This window comes from Lycorma delicatula, chromosome 6 (genome assembly GCF_047948215.1).
Source record: "Lycorma delicatula isolate Av1 chromosome 6, ASM4794821v1, whole genome shotgun sequence".
NCBI lineage: Eukaryota > Metazoa > Arthropoda > Insecta > Hemiptera > Fulgoridae > Lycorma > Lycorma delicatula.
The window spans coordinates 24,444,955-24,461,834 of record NC_134460.1 but is presented as its reverse complement, the minus strand read 5'-3'; the positions used below and the strand labels follow the sequence as shown (position 1 = coordinate 24,461,834).

Here is a 16,880-nt window from a genome sequence, read left to right as displayed (position 1 = left end):
TTATAAACTCTAGTGGTAGCAGTAGAAACAAGATTTACTTATTATACTTATTAGATTTGCTGTATTAACTTATTCGTAAGTATTACATTAAGTGGTATACAAGAAGTTTGAATTCAAAATTTGGTTTTGTTAATTATTTAAAAATATTCTTCTTCTGTTAATATATGATTTAAACATAATAAAAAGGAATAACTATCTTGTCCTTGTTCAAATGTATTTATAAAGTACAATGTATTTATAAAGCTTGGGGTGATTCTAAATAGTGTGTTATAAGTAGTTATGAACTAAAATGTTATAAATTTGAATTTTCAAGATATTTTCCTTGCATTATTGAAGTACAACTAACTTGTATCTACTTTTAAAAAATGTTATATTTTACATTTTCCAGAAATAAAAATCCAGAAAATGTTTATATTTAAAGTTACAATAGTTACATAATTTTTTTGGGGGGATAGTGGGTATCGACTACTATGGTCATTAGCTCTTCCCCCAAGCTAAAAACTTTCCTACCCTGCTCAAAAATAGTAACAAAGTCAAAAAACCAGTCTTGTCAAACAGATCCTGAAAAACAGACTTGTCATAGTATATTAAAACCCCCAAAAAAACAAGGTGTCACCTAAAAACATACTATCCATTTCTAAAGAAATATTGTCAAAACAGGTGTATAGGGCATGTAGTTATTAAAAACACATCATTAAAATAAATTTGTTAGTAGCTTAGAAAACACAAAATACACAAAAAAAAGCATACAAAATCAATCCTCTGGTATTAAACATATCACATATATGTTTATTGCCTAGGTTTTTCCCGTAGACCATTCTTTTTTTATTTATTTTCTCTTCATCCTTCTGACAGTCTCCACCTATGACGAGAGGGTGTCTGAGACCTCGGAGGTGAATTCTTTATCCATCTCTTATATTGTTGATGATGGTGCAGAGCAGAGGATGGTGCCTATGGCTGGTATCAGAAGACACCAGCTCAGGCGGAGTTAGAAGTAATTAATCTAAGTCTAGACTAAACGCATTCTCTGCTAACAGTTTAGGGGAGACTGAAATGCTTATCCTTTCTCTTAAAGTCCTCTGTGCTTTCGAAGGCTCCATAGCTACATGTTCATGTGCAATCACTATCCCATCATCCTTCTGACCTGACTGGGGGTTCTTTCCGTTTAACGTTCATCATGTTAGATCCCAGACTTCTGCATCCTTGCCACATCTTCCTTTATCTTATGAGTAGTCAGAGGAGTGTTTTTGTCCTTTCAGTTGTCTCTAATACTTTTATATGCAGTATGTGGTGCAGTACGTATGTTTTATATGCAGTACTGGTGACTAACTTGGCAGGTCTTAAAAATTTTGAAGAGGGTATTTCTTTGTTGTCCTCACTCAAAGCTGCAGGAGTTGCGAGTAGCTGATCTGCATTAATCCTTGGTACAGAAGGGTAGCAGTTGCTTTTATATACAACGATGTAGGTTGAGGTGTTTGGTGGCTGATGATTTTCCTAGCCGACCTTTTGGAATGTCTTCACCTCCTGAATTACAGTCTCCGTTTTATAAATTGAACAATTTCTCAAATGGGAGTTGTGTTGTCCTTTGCAATTGACGCAAATAGGAGCTCTCAGCACAGCTTGCCTTCATGACTTTTTTCATCACACTCGCAGATTTCTTCTCTTTCACATCTGACTGCAGTGTGTCCAAAATGTTGGTACTTAAATCATTGTGTAGGTTGCGGTATGAATGCTTGTATGTTTAGACAATGTATGCCAGCACCTACCCTCTCAGGCAAGGAATGTCCACTGAATGTTAGCACATGAGAAGCAGAAGAAGAACCATTTCTTCTCATGGTCAGTCTTTAGTATTCAGTCACACCATGACTTGACAATTCTTTTACTATTTCTTCCTCTGTACAGTTGAGAGATTGCAGCAAACAACAACCCCTTTTGATGAATTAAGGGTTCTATGCATTTTGCCAAGTACAGGGAACTCACAGATTTTCTTTAACACTAGAATTTTCTACATTTTACCATCATTTACAGTTTCAATTATCAGCAATTAACAGCATCAATTACAGACCATTAAATGTCTTACATATTTCCTTGACAGTGGCACCAGCACAGCTTTTTATTTCCTGGGGGATTAAGAATGGCTGATTTACTAGAATTTACCATTCTCTCTTGTAATCATAAGATACCTAGGTTTGTGTGCACTAAAAAAGACCTGTCATTGACTTCTTAAATCACTTCTGTCTAGATTCGTATTCCATTTTCGTTTTCCTTCTGGCAAATTGACTGATTATAAACAAGGGTGTTTATGTGAACCCTCTCCACATTTGATTGTTCAAGAATTTGTCTGAAGCAGTAATTCAGGACTGCTAACCTTGAAGGTCCGACCTAGTACTCCAATGGAACCAACATATATCCTGACAGAGAGCAAATGCACTTTCTCTGCATTGACTCCAGGTCCCATTTAAGTAAAGCTTTCAGGACTCCCATGCACCAACAGTTTCTTTTAATCCTGGGCACCTTCTACTACGTGCTTGTTGCATGTGGTCTGTTACAAGTGAAAAGGTGTCTGTTACATTTGATCTTGGCCGCCACATCACCAGCTCTAAAAGTGGAACAAACCCATACCGAAAATCATTTTATAATATAAATTATCTTCCTCAGGGCACATAATATTATTTGATGTATATCATTTAATATAATAAAATTGAATAGTTAGAAAAAAAAGTTATATTTACCAATGTAAACACAAACGTATGAATTAATTAGTAAATTTTTGAAATAATGAATTAATTAAATTGAGAACCTGTTTTGAGAATTGTTTAACTGTAACTAGTATTTAATTCAGTTGATCTTTGCTACTAATTTTTACATACATCAATGGTAATCTGATAAAATATTTTATAACTGATGGATGAATGCATGATACAAAAACCTTATTATGACAATTTAGTAACTTTATGCTAAGCTTACTATGAGGATAAATCAAACATAAATGGGATTTTATTTTTAAAAAAAATTTATTTATTGAAAATTAAAAAGCAATTATAATCTATTTTTCTTTATAGTTTCCTGCTTTAGAAATACATTTTTCCCAGCGATAAGGAAGGTTTTTTTATCGCAGCATTGTAGAATGAAGCTGGTTGCGTCAGGAGCCAAATGCGCACGAATCCCTCCATGCCCTTGTCATCTTCAAATCGTTGCCCTCCTAGAGCTTCTTTAAGCGGCCCAAACAAATGAAAATCGCAGGGTGATAGGTCTGGGCTGGAGGGTAGATGATCAAGTTAAGTTCAGTACATTTCTTTTAGTTTTGAGATCATTAGAGCTGCAGTATGGGGCCTGGCATTGTCATAGAGGATGATGGTCTCTCGAATTGGTTGGGCTTGTCTTTTGCGGAGATATGCAGCCCTCATCTCGTTCAACAGCTCGCAGTAGTAAGCAGCATTGGTTGTGCATTGCTCATGCAAAAAACAATGAGCAAAATGCCTTGCTGGTCGAAAAAATCGTTTGAAAGAACCTTGCCAGCTGACAGAAGTCTTGGCTTTCACTGGGATTGCCTCCTCTTTCCACCGCCACTCCATACTGGCTTGTTTCGACTGGGGAGATTACTGGTGGAGCCACGTTACGTTGCAGGTGATGATCCAATTCAAAAATGCATCACCTTCTTTCAGAAACCTTACTGTACAGCTTCTGACAGACCTCCAAACGTCTCAACTTCTGATCTGCGATCAGAAGGTGAGGGACCCATCTGACATGCATTTTGTGAAACTGTAGGTCATTTGTGATGATTGCTTGACAGCTCCCATAACTTATAACGACCTGTTCTACAATTTCGGATACTCTCATCTGTTGATCTTCAAGAATGTCTCGAAACGCACTAATGTTTTCGTCTGTAATGCTGGTCTGAGAACGGCGATCATGTTCTTGATTTTCCATTTGTTCGTGTCCTTCCTTGAACTCTTTATGCCAGGCAACACATGAGTCCTTGACAATGTTTGGTCCCCTAACTGTGCAGTCAGTCTCCAGAAAATTTCTGTTTCTTGAACTCCTTCACGAGCAAGTAATCTTCTAATTATACTTGCACACTGGAGGGATGCACCTGTTGCTCAGACATCGTGAGTGTTACTGACAATTTGGTTGGGAGTGTGGAATGGCCGGCTCTCCCCACTCCTAAAGACCCCATCCAAGCATACTAAAGCACGGGTCCAGTCCTACCAGAGTTGTAGATGCTCAAAAACTAAAATCACATTTATATTTGATTTACTCTTGCATTTTCCTTTGTTAAGCTTGCTGCATATTTGCAGGTGGTTTTTTTATTAATTTTATTTATATACAGAGTGTATCTCAAAGTTTTTCCAGGACTTTCATAACCTCTTCTATCGTGAAAATAATGGAAAAAGTTCATATAAACATATGTCTTAAAATGCTTCGTTTACAAGTTACAGCTAGTGAAATATTTTACTAAAATTTACCTGTCTGGTATAATAAGGTCCCCTGGTATAATAAGGACATACTGACATTTTTAGGATGTTAATTAAGGGAGAATTAGTGGTTTCTTATGGTTTTTCATCCGGTACATTTGTAGCATCATTTGAAACTCACATAATGATTTTTTTTTATAAAGGAAAATATATAATATATTTTTATTATGTGAGGCGTATTCATAAAGTAAGGTCCATTGGCTTATATTTAAATATTAGTGAGTGAACACAGTTTCATGCGTGCAGGGCCATCTATTGGCTATTTATGAAGCCAATGCAGTAGTTGTTTTGATTCAGTAGTTATTTGCCTGCAGGTGAATGCAGATTGCAGTGTCCGCAATTGTTTCTCCCAACATTTGTGAAATGCATGCTGTGATTAGATTTTTGTGTGCAAAATGATCCTCAGCTGCTGAAATTCATCAGTTGTGCCTTGCCTAGTGTACAGATCTACAGTAATGGGTGAAGGAAAGGTTAGATACTGGTGTCAACACTTTAAAAATGGCCGTACAAATGTGCTTGATGAAGAGCAGAGTGGCAGGCCCAGTATTCAGACCGACAAAATAAAATCGGTAATTGACGATTAGTCCTCTGGCAGAAGAATTTCCACATGTTGGATGCATCTCTATCTACACGATTGTCACAGAAAAGCTTGGATATCACAAATTGTGTGCAAGGTGAGTACCAAAGATGCTCATTGACCAACACAAAGAGCAAAGAATGTGCAGTGAACAAGCGTTTTTGGACTGCTATCGACAAGATGATTTGTTTTCTCACATTGTTGCAGACAATGAGATATGTATATCCTACACGAATGAGAATCAAAACAGCATTCAATGCAGTGACACCATTCAAGATCCCCAAAACAAAAAAATAAAAAATTTCCATACTCTTGTTGAATAATGTTTGCTATCGTTTTTTTGGGACAAAAAGGGTGTCATTTTGGTTGATTTCATGGAACATGGATCAACAATTTCAGCTGATGTGTACTGTAAAAAGCTCACCAAACTGAGATGCCCCGTCCAAAATCAACAACGCAGGAAACTGTCGTCCAGCGTAATCCTCCTACACGACAATGCACGTCCTTATACCACTGCCTTAACCAAAAAGAAGATTCATGATTTTCCTTGGTAACTTTTTGACCACTCTCCATATAGTCCCAAACTTGCACCTGGCAACTATTTCCTCTTCTTGCATTTGAAAAAGTGGCTTGGTGGACAACGGTTTGAAAACAACAAGGAACTCATGACTGCCGTTGTCAACTGGTTCAATTCCCAAGCAGCAAACTTCTATGCAGAGGGTTAAAGAAACTGGTGGAGCATTACGAAAAGTGCCTAGAACAGAATGGCAATTATATGGAAAAGTGAAGTAGATATGTAGTAAACTAAAACTGTAAAACCTTTTCTCACGAGTTAATTTTTTTTAATGACCAAATGGCTCTTACTTTATGAATGTACCTTGTATTTACTGAAATACTCATTAAAAATAACTCATCAAATAATTTTAATAAAAAACAAGTGATTTTATTTTTTGTTAATATAAAATATAATTTTCTAATTTTTAAGTCTAAAAATGTTTTAAAAGTTAATTAAAACATATATTTAATGAAATTAACAAAAACAATCATCTACAAATAAATCACCACAAGCTGGAATTTATGTTTAATGGAGCTTTGTGTTTAAACAGTTTTCACTGCTATTTCCTAAGTTCATATATCAGCAAGTGTAAAATTTTTTTGTGCTAGTAAAACTAATATTGTTGTATTCAGTAAATATTTCTGTAATAGATTACTCAAAAAAAAAAGAAAAGAAAAATTTCTTTTAGGGACGTTTTAGGATCCATAGTGAATTTATTAAACATTCTGCAAAAACCTTTCATTAATTTTCTACATTTCAGATTTTCCATTTCCCTCTATATATTTTTTCTGACACTGTATTTCTAAAGGCTTTACTGTACTCACGTTATCCTGATTTCTGGCATTTCACCCCATGCAGGGGACACCTGCAAAGCTGCATGTTTCGGCTGCCATTCCATCTACCCAGTGGGTTCCACCTCCTTGACCCCAGCACTGCACTGTACGTTATACTCATGGTTATGAAAATAATAATTATACTATTCAGGCTTTACAGAAACCTGAAAAAGAAACTAAATTACAAAACGTAGAATAATAATATACTAAAGTATACTCACCTTTGATGATGAAAAATTCATAAGTTATTTCTTTGACATGGTGGCAGAAATATAACAGTGAAGTAGCAGGATTAATCTATTTTATCTTTAATGAATATCTTTAATAACTTTCACAACTTCACCCTCCTTGTGGGTGAAGAGATAATGAATATTTTTAATATCTTAACCTTCAATGGAACTGGGGCCTCGGTCAATGGCTTAAAATCTACCCTGGGATAACACAAATGTATCCTGCAAATTTTAAAGTAATCAGTGAGTTAGTTCTTGCATGATGCAATAACAAAAACTAACAAACTTTATAAACATTTCCGAATAACCTTGATCTGTTATATTTAGATTGTACCTGATGCATGCAAAAGTTAGACTTCAACCTACTAACAACACCCTGTTTGAATTTTGAAAATTGTACAATTGTTTGCAGAGATATTATAAGAGCACCCCATTACACCTACCAAAACAGCGCCCTAGGGGCAGCCCATTTGTTACCAGTTATGGTGATGATTGGCCTAGCCTCCCACTAGGTGCTTGCATACCCCATCACTCCAGCCTCACAAGCAGTCCACATAGGAAGCTCATTATTTTTGAACAGAATTTTTTCTAATTTATTTAATATTATTTTATCTAACATTAATTTAATTTCATTATTTTTGTAATATTATTCATTCGATTGATTCAAATCATTCGTTCGAAACCAGCTCACATAGTGACAAAGACTCGCAGTTCACAGTTCATTAATTCAATTCATTAAAGTTTGTGCTTTAACCAGAAAATCTCCATTATTAAATATATATTTATTTTCAAGTGTTTCAAAATGAAGAATATCAAAAAACCTTCTCAGTTATACTGAGAAACACGGGTGTTCAATCCTAGTTTGAGCCAGCTAGTGCTGCACTCTAGTATCTACTAACGCTGGCCTGTGAGTCAGTTTCATACTACCATTCGAGTGAACAGTCCTGTCTGGCGCGGTCATGCATTCTCTTAGTCTAATGTGACTTGTTTTGTATAGTATTTTAAGTGTGTCTAACGTGACAAAATTAAATTCAATTATCCTAGAAGAACATGGTTTCACCATTTCATCCGAATACCAATACAGTCCATACTAGCTCTAAAGACTTAATAATGGGTAAAAATTTGGTTGTGATTAATCAAGTATGTCTTTTGTTTATCCCAAACATACAAAAACCCTCTTCCTCTTTATATAATTTTTTTAGATTTTTTTAATATTCTCATTTTCCTTAACTTGGATTTCTACTTCACTTTTTAATACTTTCTACTGAATTTTAAATCCCATTATTTGTATAAATTTAGCAACATTGGCCAGATACCTTGTGTAATTTTTTATTTTGAGCTAAGCGGGTTAGTTTCTATTTCTTATCATTATCTCTATACTTCATATACAGATGGTAATTAATTATTTTTCAATATTACAGACTGGTCATTTCTAATAGCATTAATAAGTATAGTTTTACTCATTGAAACTATATCCAGCATTGTTTATTTTCAGTGATTTGCCTGCACTAGTTCACCAAACATGGCTCTGACTGATGTAATTTAATCCATATGTTCATGTTAGTTAATTACTATGTTGTTTCTTGCTAAGATTTTCCAATTGAATTAGAATCACAGATTGTAATGATATATCAGGTCATTTAAATAAATTTAATGGCATCTTTTGCAGGGTAACTTAATTAGAGAGATGAAAGCAAGTGGCCAGACTAAAAGTGAATGGCAGCCACATGTTAATGTGTTATTGGATATGAAAAAACAACTTGAAGAAATGAAAGCAAGTGTTCCTAGTGTATCAGAATTGGAAGATAAAATCGCCAAACAGGTATTATTTTTTACACCTTTGTTGTGTTGTATAGTACTCTTTGTTGTGTTCATACTTTTGGCTTCCTCTGGCCTAAATATAATTGTTTGTCAATATCTCACCATCCTGCGTGAATTTGATTATTTTATACCCATTCCTGTGTCAGTGAAATAATAATAATAATAATAATGAGACTAATGCATAACAAAAAAGATTTTTTTGTATTTAGTAATTGCATTATTTAAATTTTGTGAAATAAGGATTTTTTCCAGATGTTCTATGGATTACAGATCTAGATATTTGGGTGGGATTTTGGAGTTTTATCCAAAATTTAAGGATGACTTAACTTTATGATTCTTTAATTTGAATAAAAATTTTATTTATATAAATTTACATGTATAAACATTTTATACAATCACTATTATTTCTTGTATCATGATTAACACTTTTTAAAGCCTTATGTATCAGAAATTATTTGCATGTAATGTACTAGTTTTATACTGCAATAAATTTCCATGAAGTGAATGCAAAGTTGTCATATATACTATGACTACTTGAAAAACTTAATTGACTTATTAAATTTATGATATATTTATACAATGATGATTTACTCACTGTATTTCTGACAAAGTTCACATAGCTCAGTTGTCATGTAGGATAGGGATGGATTGCAACTAGGTTCTTGATTCCTGTCATGGTTTACTATCTTATCCCCAGCATTGTACTTTTAGCAGTGCTCATACTATTTCAGATAACTGTCCAGGAACAATCACTACTTTCTGAACTTTGTTAAATAATACGTAATATATTTGTTATCTATATAACACTGATCTCCGTGGTGGAGTGGTAGTGTCTCGGTTTTTTATCTAGAGGGTCCCAGGTGTGAATCCTGGTCAGGCACAACATTTTTCATGTGCTACAAAATTCCATTTCCATATACTCACATATAAGCTTCTCTGTAAGCTTCTGTGGTGAATTAATTCATTAAAAAAAATCAGAAGGGCCTAATGCCAGAAAATTAAAAAAAAAAGTAACTTATAAACCAATATGACAGACAGTAATTTTATTTAAAATGTAACAAAATAGATTGACACAAAATAAATAAATGTAATAAAAAAGAATAAAAGTGTAAAATATCACTAAAACCAAGATGGTGTAGAGCATGTAATGTATATGATTTCATGCACTGTTAAAACATGAAAGAATCATAATTTTTAAGATAAATATTATTAAAAATCGTTTTAATGATAATTTTAAAATATAATAAGGAAATAAAAATAACTTCTAGAACACTGAAAAAAGAATCTATTTGTGAATAACTACAAATGATAAACCTAACCTAAGAAAGCTTCCCTGGTAAAAAATGGTTGCCTTAGCACATAAGAAATAGTTCTCATACACAAACCTAACCAATTTTACATAAATAAACCTATGTAAAATTGTTTCCTTGCATAAATCACACACCTTTCTTAGATAAAAAGGTTAGCTGAAAAGAAAATTATGCAAGTAAATATGTAAATTGTGCAAGTATATATATATATATATATATAGACGAGGCTCAGCTGATAAAGTTTGCACATATATGTGTAGCATGAGAATGAAAAGAGAAATTAGAATGAAATAAAAAAAAATGAATAAAAAAAACATTACCTTAGCTACAAAATGCAGTATCTATTTTTCGATATAATCCCCATTTACAGTGTTAAACTTTTCCCAACGTGTGAAGTTTTTTGCATTCCGTCATTGAAACATTCTGGTGTTCTTTCTCAAATCCAAGTTGCCACAGCTTCCTTCACCTCATCATTGGTGGTAATGATTACCTTTGAGATTCCTCTTGTGATGAGGAAAGAAGTGGAAGTCTCGCAGAGCCAAATCCGGCAAGTATTGTGGATGCAGAATAGGCTCAAACTTCAGCTTGCAGAGAGCCTCAGTAGTGGTGTGCCATGTGTGAGGCCATGCATTATCATGCTGCAAGATTATGGGCAAGGTGGTCTTTTAAACATGACAAATTTCATCATCTATGGTGTCTTAACATCTTATTATATTGTTCGGACTTCACAAACGTCTGGCGTTCCAGGTACTCATTTCCATAAACATGTGTGGTGACCCAAAACAACGTCAAAAGGAATTTCTTCACTGAAGCTTGAGTTTTCAATTTTTTTGGTTTTGGCGATTTGTAATGTCTGTATTCTATGCTTTGCCTTTTTTCTCCCAGGTCGTAATGATTCACCCAAATCTCATCCCCAGTCACAATATTGAAAAGGAAGTCATTTCCTTTGGCACGATAGCATTATAAAAGTTCTTTGCAACATTCAGTATGGTGCTGCTTGTGTTCGTCCTTCAGTTTGTGTGGTACCCATCATGCATAGATTTTACAGTAACCCAATTGCTCAATAATATGGTTTACTCATTGTGTCTAACTGAATTGCTGGGTGATTCACCAATCACTTTGAAGTAAATTGCTCACCTCCTTTCAATGTTTCTCGTCGGTCACAAAACTGGTTGGCCACTGCGAGGTGCGTCCTCAATTGTTGCTTTACCAGCTTCACATTTGTGAAATTTCAACGCCCACCTATTCACGGTAACTTGTGTCAACAGTACTGTGAACGATGAAAAATATTCTTAGGATTCTCATTTTCTGCTGTTAAAAATTTGATCACTGTGCATTGTTTTAACCTTGTTGACATACTGACCGTTCTCGACTCCATTTTATCTACTACTGAAAACAAACCAGTAAACAGATTGCAACGCTTTATTGCGAGTTTGTAGAGGGAGATTTTAGCTATCATGTAGTGCCACGCCCAACTCAGTAGTACTTTTTGTCTCTGTGTTGCATGCTAGTGTGCAAAATTTATCAGTCGAGCCTCGTACATATATATGCAGAGTGATCATTTGAAAAGTTATTACTACATTTATTATTCAACAGCTATCAGTCCTATTGTATTTCTGTTTGTAGGCATGTATACCATTCTCAGGGGGGAACTTTTTAAAAATCATTTTCAAAGGGGTGGAACCCATCCTTACCACTATACCTACCCCAACTGAAAAATCTTAAATGGCAATGGCAACATTTAATTACATTACTTGACAACCCAAAAAATATAATGAATTTTGGTGAAAAGAAAATTTAAGACCGCCCACCCTTTCGCTCGGTAGATGCGAAAATGCGAAAAAGCCATTTGGGGTAATACTTTTTTTAAATTTTAGTCTAACAAAAATAACCATAAAATTGTGTGATATTACCTCTTAAATCATTTGAAATAATCGTAATCTGGATTAAAACTGTGAAAATTATTTTTTAAATTACAAACACAAAATTTCGCCCTTAAATGTTTTCTAAATTTTCAAGGGTTGAAAACTTATTTTTTTTAAATGAGATGATGTAGCTCCTCATTGGTGATATTTCCCTACTGCACTACAACTGGTTAGCGTGATAAAAAATAAGGTCAGATACCTTTGTATGTGATATTTAGAATTTTTTTGTATGTGTATATTTAGAATCTAGTTAAGTTGGTGTTCAAAAGTATATATTTAGAATATTCATTTTATTTAATTGTAAAAATTCATAAATCATTAAATAAAAGCAATATAGACAGACATTATGCTAGAAAATTGAGTGATAATATATTTTTTAAGTCATTTTCAATCAAACACTTTAAATGTTTTGTAACCTTAGCTTAGACAAAAGATAATTTTCTTATTTCACTGATGTCATCCATTTTGCATGAATTATAATACTTACAAAAATAATCTTTAATCTTACTATTAATATTAATGTAATATACATTTTAAAAACTATACATACAGAAATGGAATTATATAATAATATTTGGATATTATTAATATCTTAAGAGTTGTTTTCTATATTTGTTTATAAAATTGATGTGCTTATAAAGGATGAAATTATTGTTAAGATAATACCTATTATCTTTTCTGCTAAGATCACTATAGTTTCTATGTTTAGTACCACTTACCTTTGCTTCAGGTTTTTATCTCTTGCAGATGCATTTCAGAACCATTCCATTGTCAAAACTTATTGTACTCTGCTGTCTCAACAAGAGATAAAAGAGAGAAGCTAAAAAAGGTAAGCAGTACTAAACATAGAAAAAGTTGAAATTAGTGTTGTTTTAAACCTACTTTTACAGATTCATTATTAGTTATTCAAAGTTTAAGGAACTAATTCAGTTCTAATTTTTGTAACTAATTTAAACTTAAACTACATTTTCTAATTCAGAATTTTGTATTTGAATTATCAGGTTTTTACTTTTCACTTATTTCTGTCTTTTTTTCTTGTGTAGTGTTTTAAATTTTTGTGAAAAAACAAAAGTGATAATTTGTTGGTTTTTGTTTTGTAGGGTGATATTGTACGTCAGTTAAAGGCAAGTGGTGTTCCTAGATCTGAGTGGCAGCCACAAGTTAATATATTATTAAACCTCAAGAAACAATTGGTTGATGCACAGCAGGCTAAATATGATTGATACAAAAGTGTAGTATATTGTGATATTTTATGTGTGCATTATACAGAATATGTTCTCTGGAATATGTATTAATAAAACATTTCACTAGCTGTTCAGTAATTTCTTCTATAATTCTAAGATAATTTATTTTTATTTATTCTTAATTTATGATTGCTTAAATAGTTTTTCTTGTTTTATTTTTAACTTTAAAAAATGAAAACATTATTTCTAATACTCTTTAAGTACTTATGTTTTTTCCTGAATTGCTAAAGTTTTATTTTTTATCATGTTTTATCCATATTTTAGTTTCCAGTTCCTTTTTTCCAATGCTTAGAAAACATTTAAACTTGGGACCTAAGTATCCTCAGATCTTTTAATTTAATATTATAGAAGTGTTTTGTTATCATGTCATACCTGCATATAAGAACTATTAGCAACTTCATACTTTAAAGCTGTTTATTCATTTTTCATTATAATTATCCCTTCTGATTAATAACCTTTACCTTCAGCATATATTACTGTTTTCATGTTGATTACATCATAATTTTATTCTCACAAATAAATGAATATCATCATTACACATTTGTATAGGAAAAAAGTCAACATAAAAAAATAAATATTCTCTTATTTACAAATGTGTGAAGAAAATCTTCTGTAATAATTTTATTAAATAAAATAATTACTAGTGACATCAGCCATAGTATGAAGTAACATTTTAAAATACCTTGTATATGCCTAGTTTGTTTTTTATTATTTTGGGTTTATAATTTGAACAGTGGTACTGCATGAAGTATCCAATCTAGTCACCAGTATTTGAAAGTTAGAAAAACGAGTGTTATGTAATTTGTAAATGACATTGAATAAATAAATAATTTATTTTTTTAATTTTTGCTTACATTGAGGATTGATTTTAAAAACATTGGTTTCAGTATAATTACTGCATGTTTAGCTGAGAGATTCATTATTTTATATATATTTTTTCAAAGTGCTCTCCTCATAACAATCTTTTTTTTGGGAGAGGGGGCTAAGGCTCAAGTCTGCAGTCACAATGATTTACAGTTTAGTTGAATTTTTCCATACATTCACTATTCTGGAAATTATTTCTAGAAAAAATGACTCTCAACATCAAATTTTCTGTATTGTTGCACCCATTTTTGGTTAAAACTCAGCCTAGTAGTTGATCTCTGGGCGGATTAATTTGGCTACATTTTTATACAGCATTCTCACTATTTTTGTGTATATTAACTCTTCTCAATCTTAGGTTCTGTGGAATTTTCTGGTTTATTAACTCTTCTCAATCTTAGGTTCTGTGGAATTTTCTGGTTTCTACAAGTAGCCTTCGTTAAACCTACTCAGATGTGTATCTATTCAAAGCAATTTATTCATCTAGATATTTGGCCACTTAACTCATCACTAGCATTGTTGATCCTAGACCCCGCTTATATATGTGAAGGTGTACATATGATGGAGCAAGTGGCAATAGACTATCTTCCAACTTATTTATTCCTTCATCAGTACACATCTAACCAAAATATATCTATTTTTTAGCGAGTTAACTGTTTTCAGCGTACAAATTATTTAACTAAATTCTAAATTACAGTTGTATGAAAATAAGAAAAATGAATTTACTGACATTTGTGAAATCTATTAAATTTCCTTTTACACATTTGCTTTTTTCTTATATTTTGCAATGTTTATAATTCTCTGGATTTTAATAGTGCCTTTTTATCCACTTCACCTTCTCATTGAGTCAATTTATGCATGCTGAGGTCTAAAGCTTGTATTATTCTTACAAGTACGAGTATAATAACTTGTATTATTCTTATAGCAACAGGTCATGCCTAAAGGCAAAGGTCATTCCGGGACTTGAACCCAGAACCTCTATGAAAGGCAGTAACATTTTCTAATTTTATTTAATTCATTTGGATATATAATTATTGTTTCCTTTCATTTTGAATTTGATCATTTACAAGACAATAATAATTTTTATTATTATAACAATTGTTAATTTTATTACTTTATTATTTAGAAATTATTTATGTCACAAAACATCAAATTTGGTGCTTACAACAGTATATTAATATACCTATGTAAAACAGAAGTACTTGCACTGTGCTACTTTTAGAAGTGTTAGGATAAATAAAAGATATTATATCCTGTTATGACAAAAAAAGTTTTCATATTATGTGTAAAATTCCTTAAAACTCATCATTTTTCTTTATATATATATATATATATATATACAAGGTATATATATATATATATACAAGGTATATATATACCTTGTTTTAATTTTGAAGTTTTGTAAACATTTTTGTTAAATTATATTTTATATATATATGCATGTGATAATAACAGTTAAATTTTGAGATCTGATATGTATAAAGCAATTCAATCATCTGTGAGTGCAATATAATATCTATTACAAATTATTTATTATTAAATTTATTTATTTATTTTGTATGTACTTTTGTATTTATTAGTATTTGGTTACGGAACAATATTTTTTCTCTTTAATAAGAGATGTTTTACAAAATAAATAAAGAATACTTGAATGCTCAATTATTATGTTTTGTTTTTTAACCGTATTTTGTTTAACTTACATTTGCATATGTGTGTATTGTATGTACTCGAATCATAATTAAAAAAAAAAAAAAAAAAATAGTTTTACTCCTTTTTTGTGAAACTAATAAGAACAAGGATTTTACATTTTTATATCTACTTATGTTCTGTTAGTTTAAGTTTCAATGTGGGGTAAGTGAATCTCTGCTGCAGTTGATTGATTGATTTGTTTGATGTTCTTTAGGTCTCCAGATATCTAGTACAGCTTTCTTAATTCGAGACCTTAGGCAGTTATATCCCTAGTTGATGTCTGTAATGAATGACCTATACTTATATCCATGAATTATCAGCTCAGGATGTGTTATTAATCAGAACTTAACTGCAGAATGGTGGCCTGGGATCAGACAATATTGAGTTGTAGATATTAACTGCTGAAGCCAATGTTAATTTTATAAGAAAATCAAAAGCTGTAAAACACAAGTACATTCTTTATATAATGCACAAAGTCTTCAACTACTCAATACTCTAAAAGTTTCATTAAAAATAATATAATTTTGCTTATGTACTTGCATAAATGTAATTAATTTTTAGTCTTTATTCAAATTTATACTTAAAAGTTATTTTAAAGCAAAATAATCTGATCCTAAATAGGCACATATTATAAAAATAATATATATTGAATTTCAATATATAAAGAGACAGAATCAAAGATAGCTTGTGTGTTTTCATTTTCAAAAATATTGGGAATATTGATCCTGACCAAAAGTTTAATTACTCCAGAACTATTTATAAGTAAAGTTTACTTCTACAAACAAATGCATTCAAAAATAAATTAAGAAAATCATTAAAATATACTAAAATTTTGGTGATGAAATATCACAAATATTAACCTTTAATAGTAAGAGTTAAAATATATACTCTGTTGTTATTCCTTTTGTTAAACAATTGTTTGCAAAATAAATAAATTTAAAAAAAAATCACATGAACATTACATTACTACATTTATCTTTTATTGCTCTGAAATTATTTAAAATTGAGCAGTTTCATTGTTTTGACAATTATTGTAACTGCTCAATTTTAAATAATTAAGTAATTTTATAACATAATGTTATAAAATTACTTAATTTGAGACATTCCAAGAATGGCACAATGTGAATGTTGTTTATTTTATATTACTTTATTCAAGGTTATAATTTTTTTATATATTTATTTACTGCGATTATTACTTAATGTTGCAAATAATTCTGGATTTGGTGATGTACACAATTTCCTTTGTAATAACAAAGAAGAATTTTAAATGTTATGGATTTACAGTATAAAACAGAAGAACTTAGATTTCCAACTCCTTGGGGATATATAGCAGGTACAATTTAAATCTTTATTTGAGCA

At 31.6% G+C, this 16,880-nt stretch overlaps 1 protein-coding gene across 2 annotated transcripts in view; it reads left to right on the top strand.

The window, feature by feature from the left end:
* The window catches only part of MetRS (methionyl-tRNA synthetase 1), a 48,681-nt gene extending 33,190 nt beyond the window's left edge, over nt 1–15,491 (top strand). For both annotated transcript variants that reach the window (XM_075369431.1, XM_075369432.1), the window contains 3 exons: nt 8,341–8,493; nt 12,828–14,190; nt 14,234–15,491. In XM_075369431.1, coding sequence (XP_075225546.1) covers nt 8,341–8,493; nt 12,828–12,950 — 276 coding nt within the window. In that variant the 3' untranslated portion in view covers nt 12,951–14,190; nt 14,234–15,491. The remainder of the gene's footprint in view (nt 1–8,340; nt 8,494–12,827; nt 14,191–14,233) is intronic.
* Nucleotides 15,492–16,880: the final 1,389 nt, after the last annotated feature.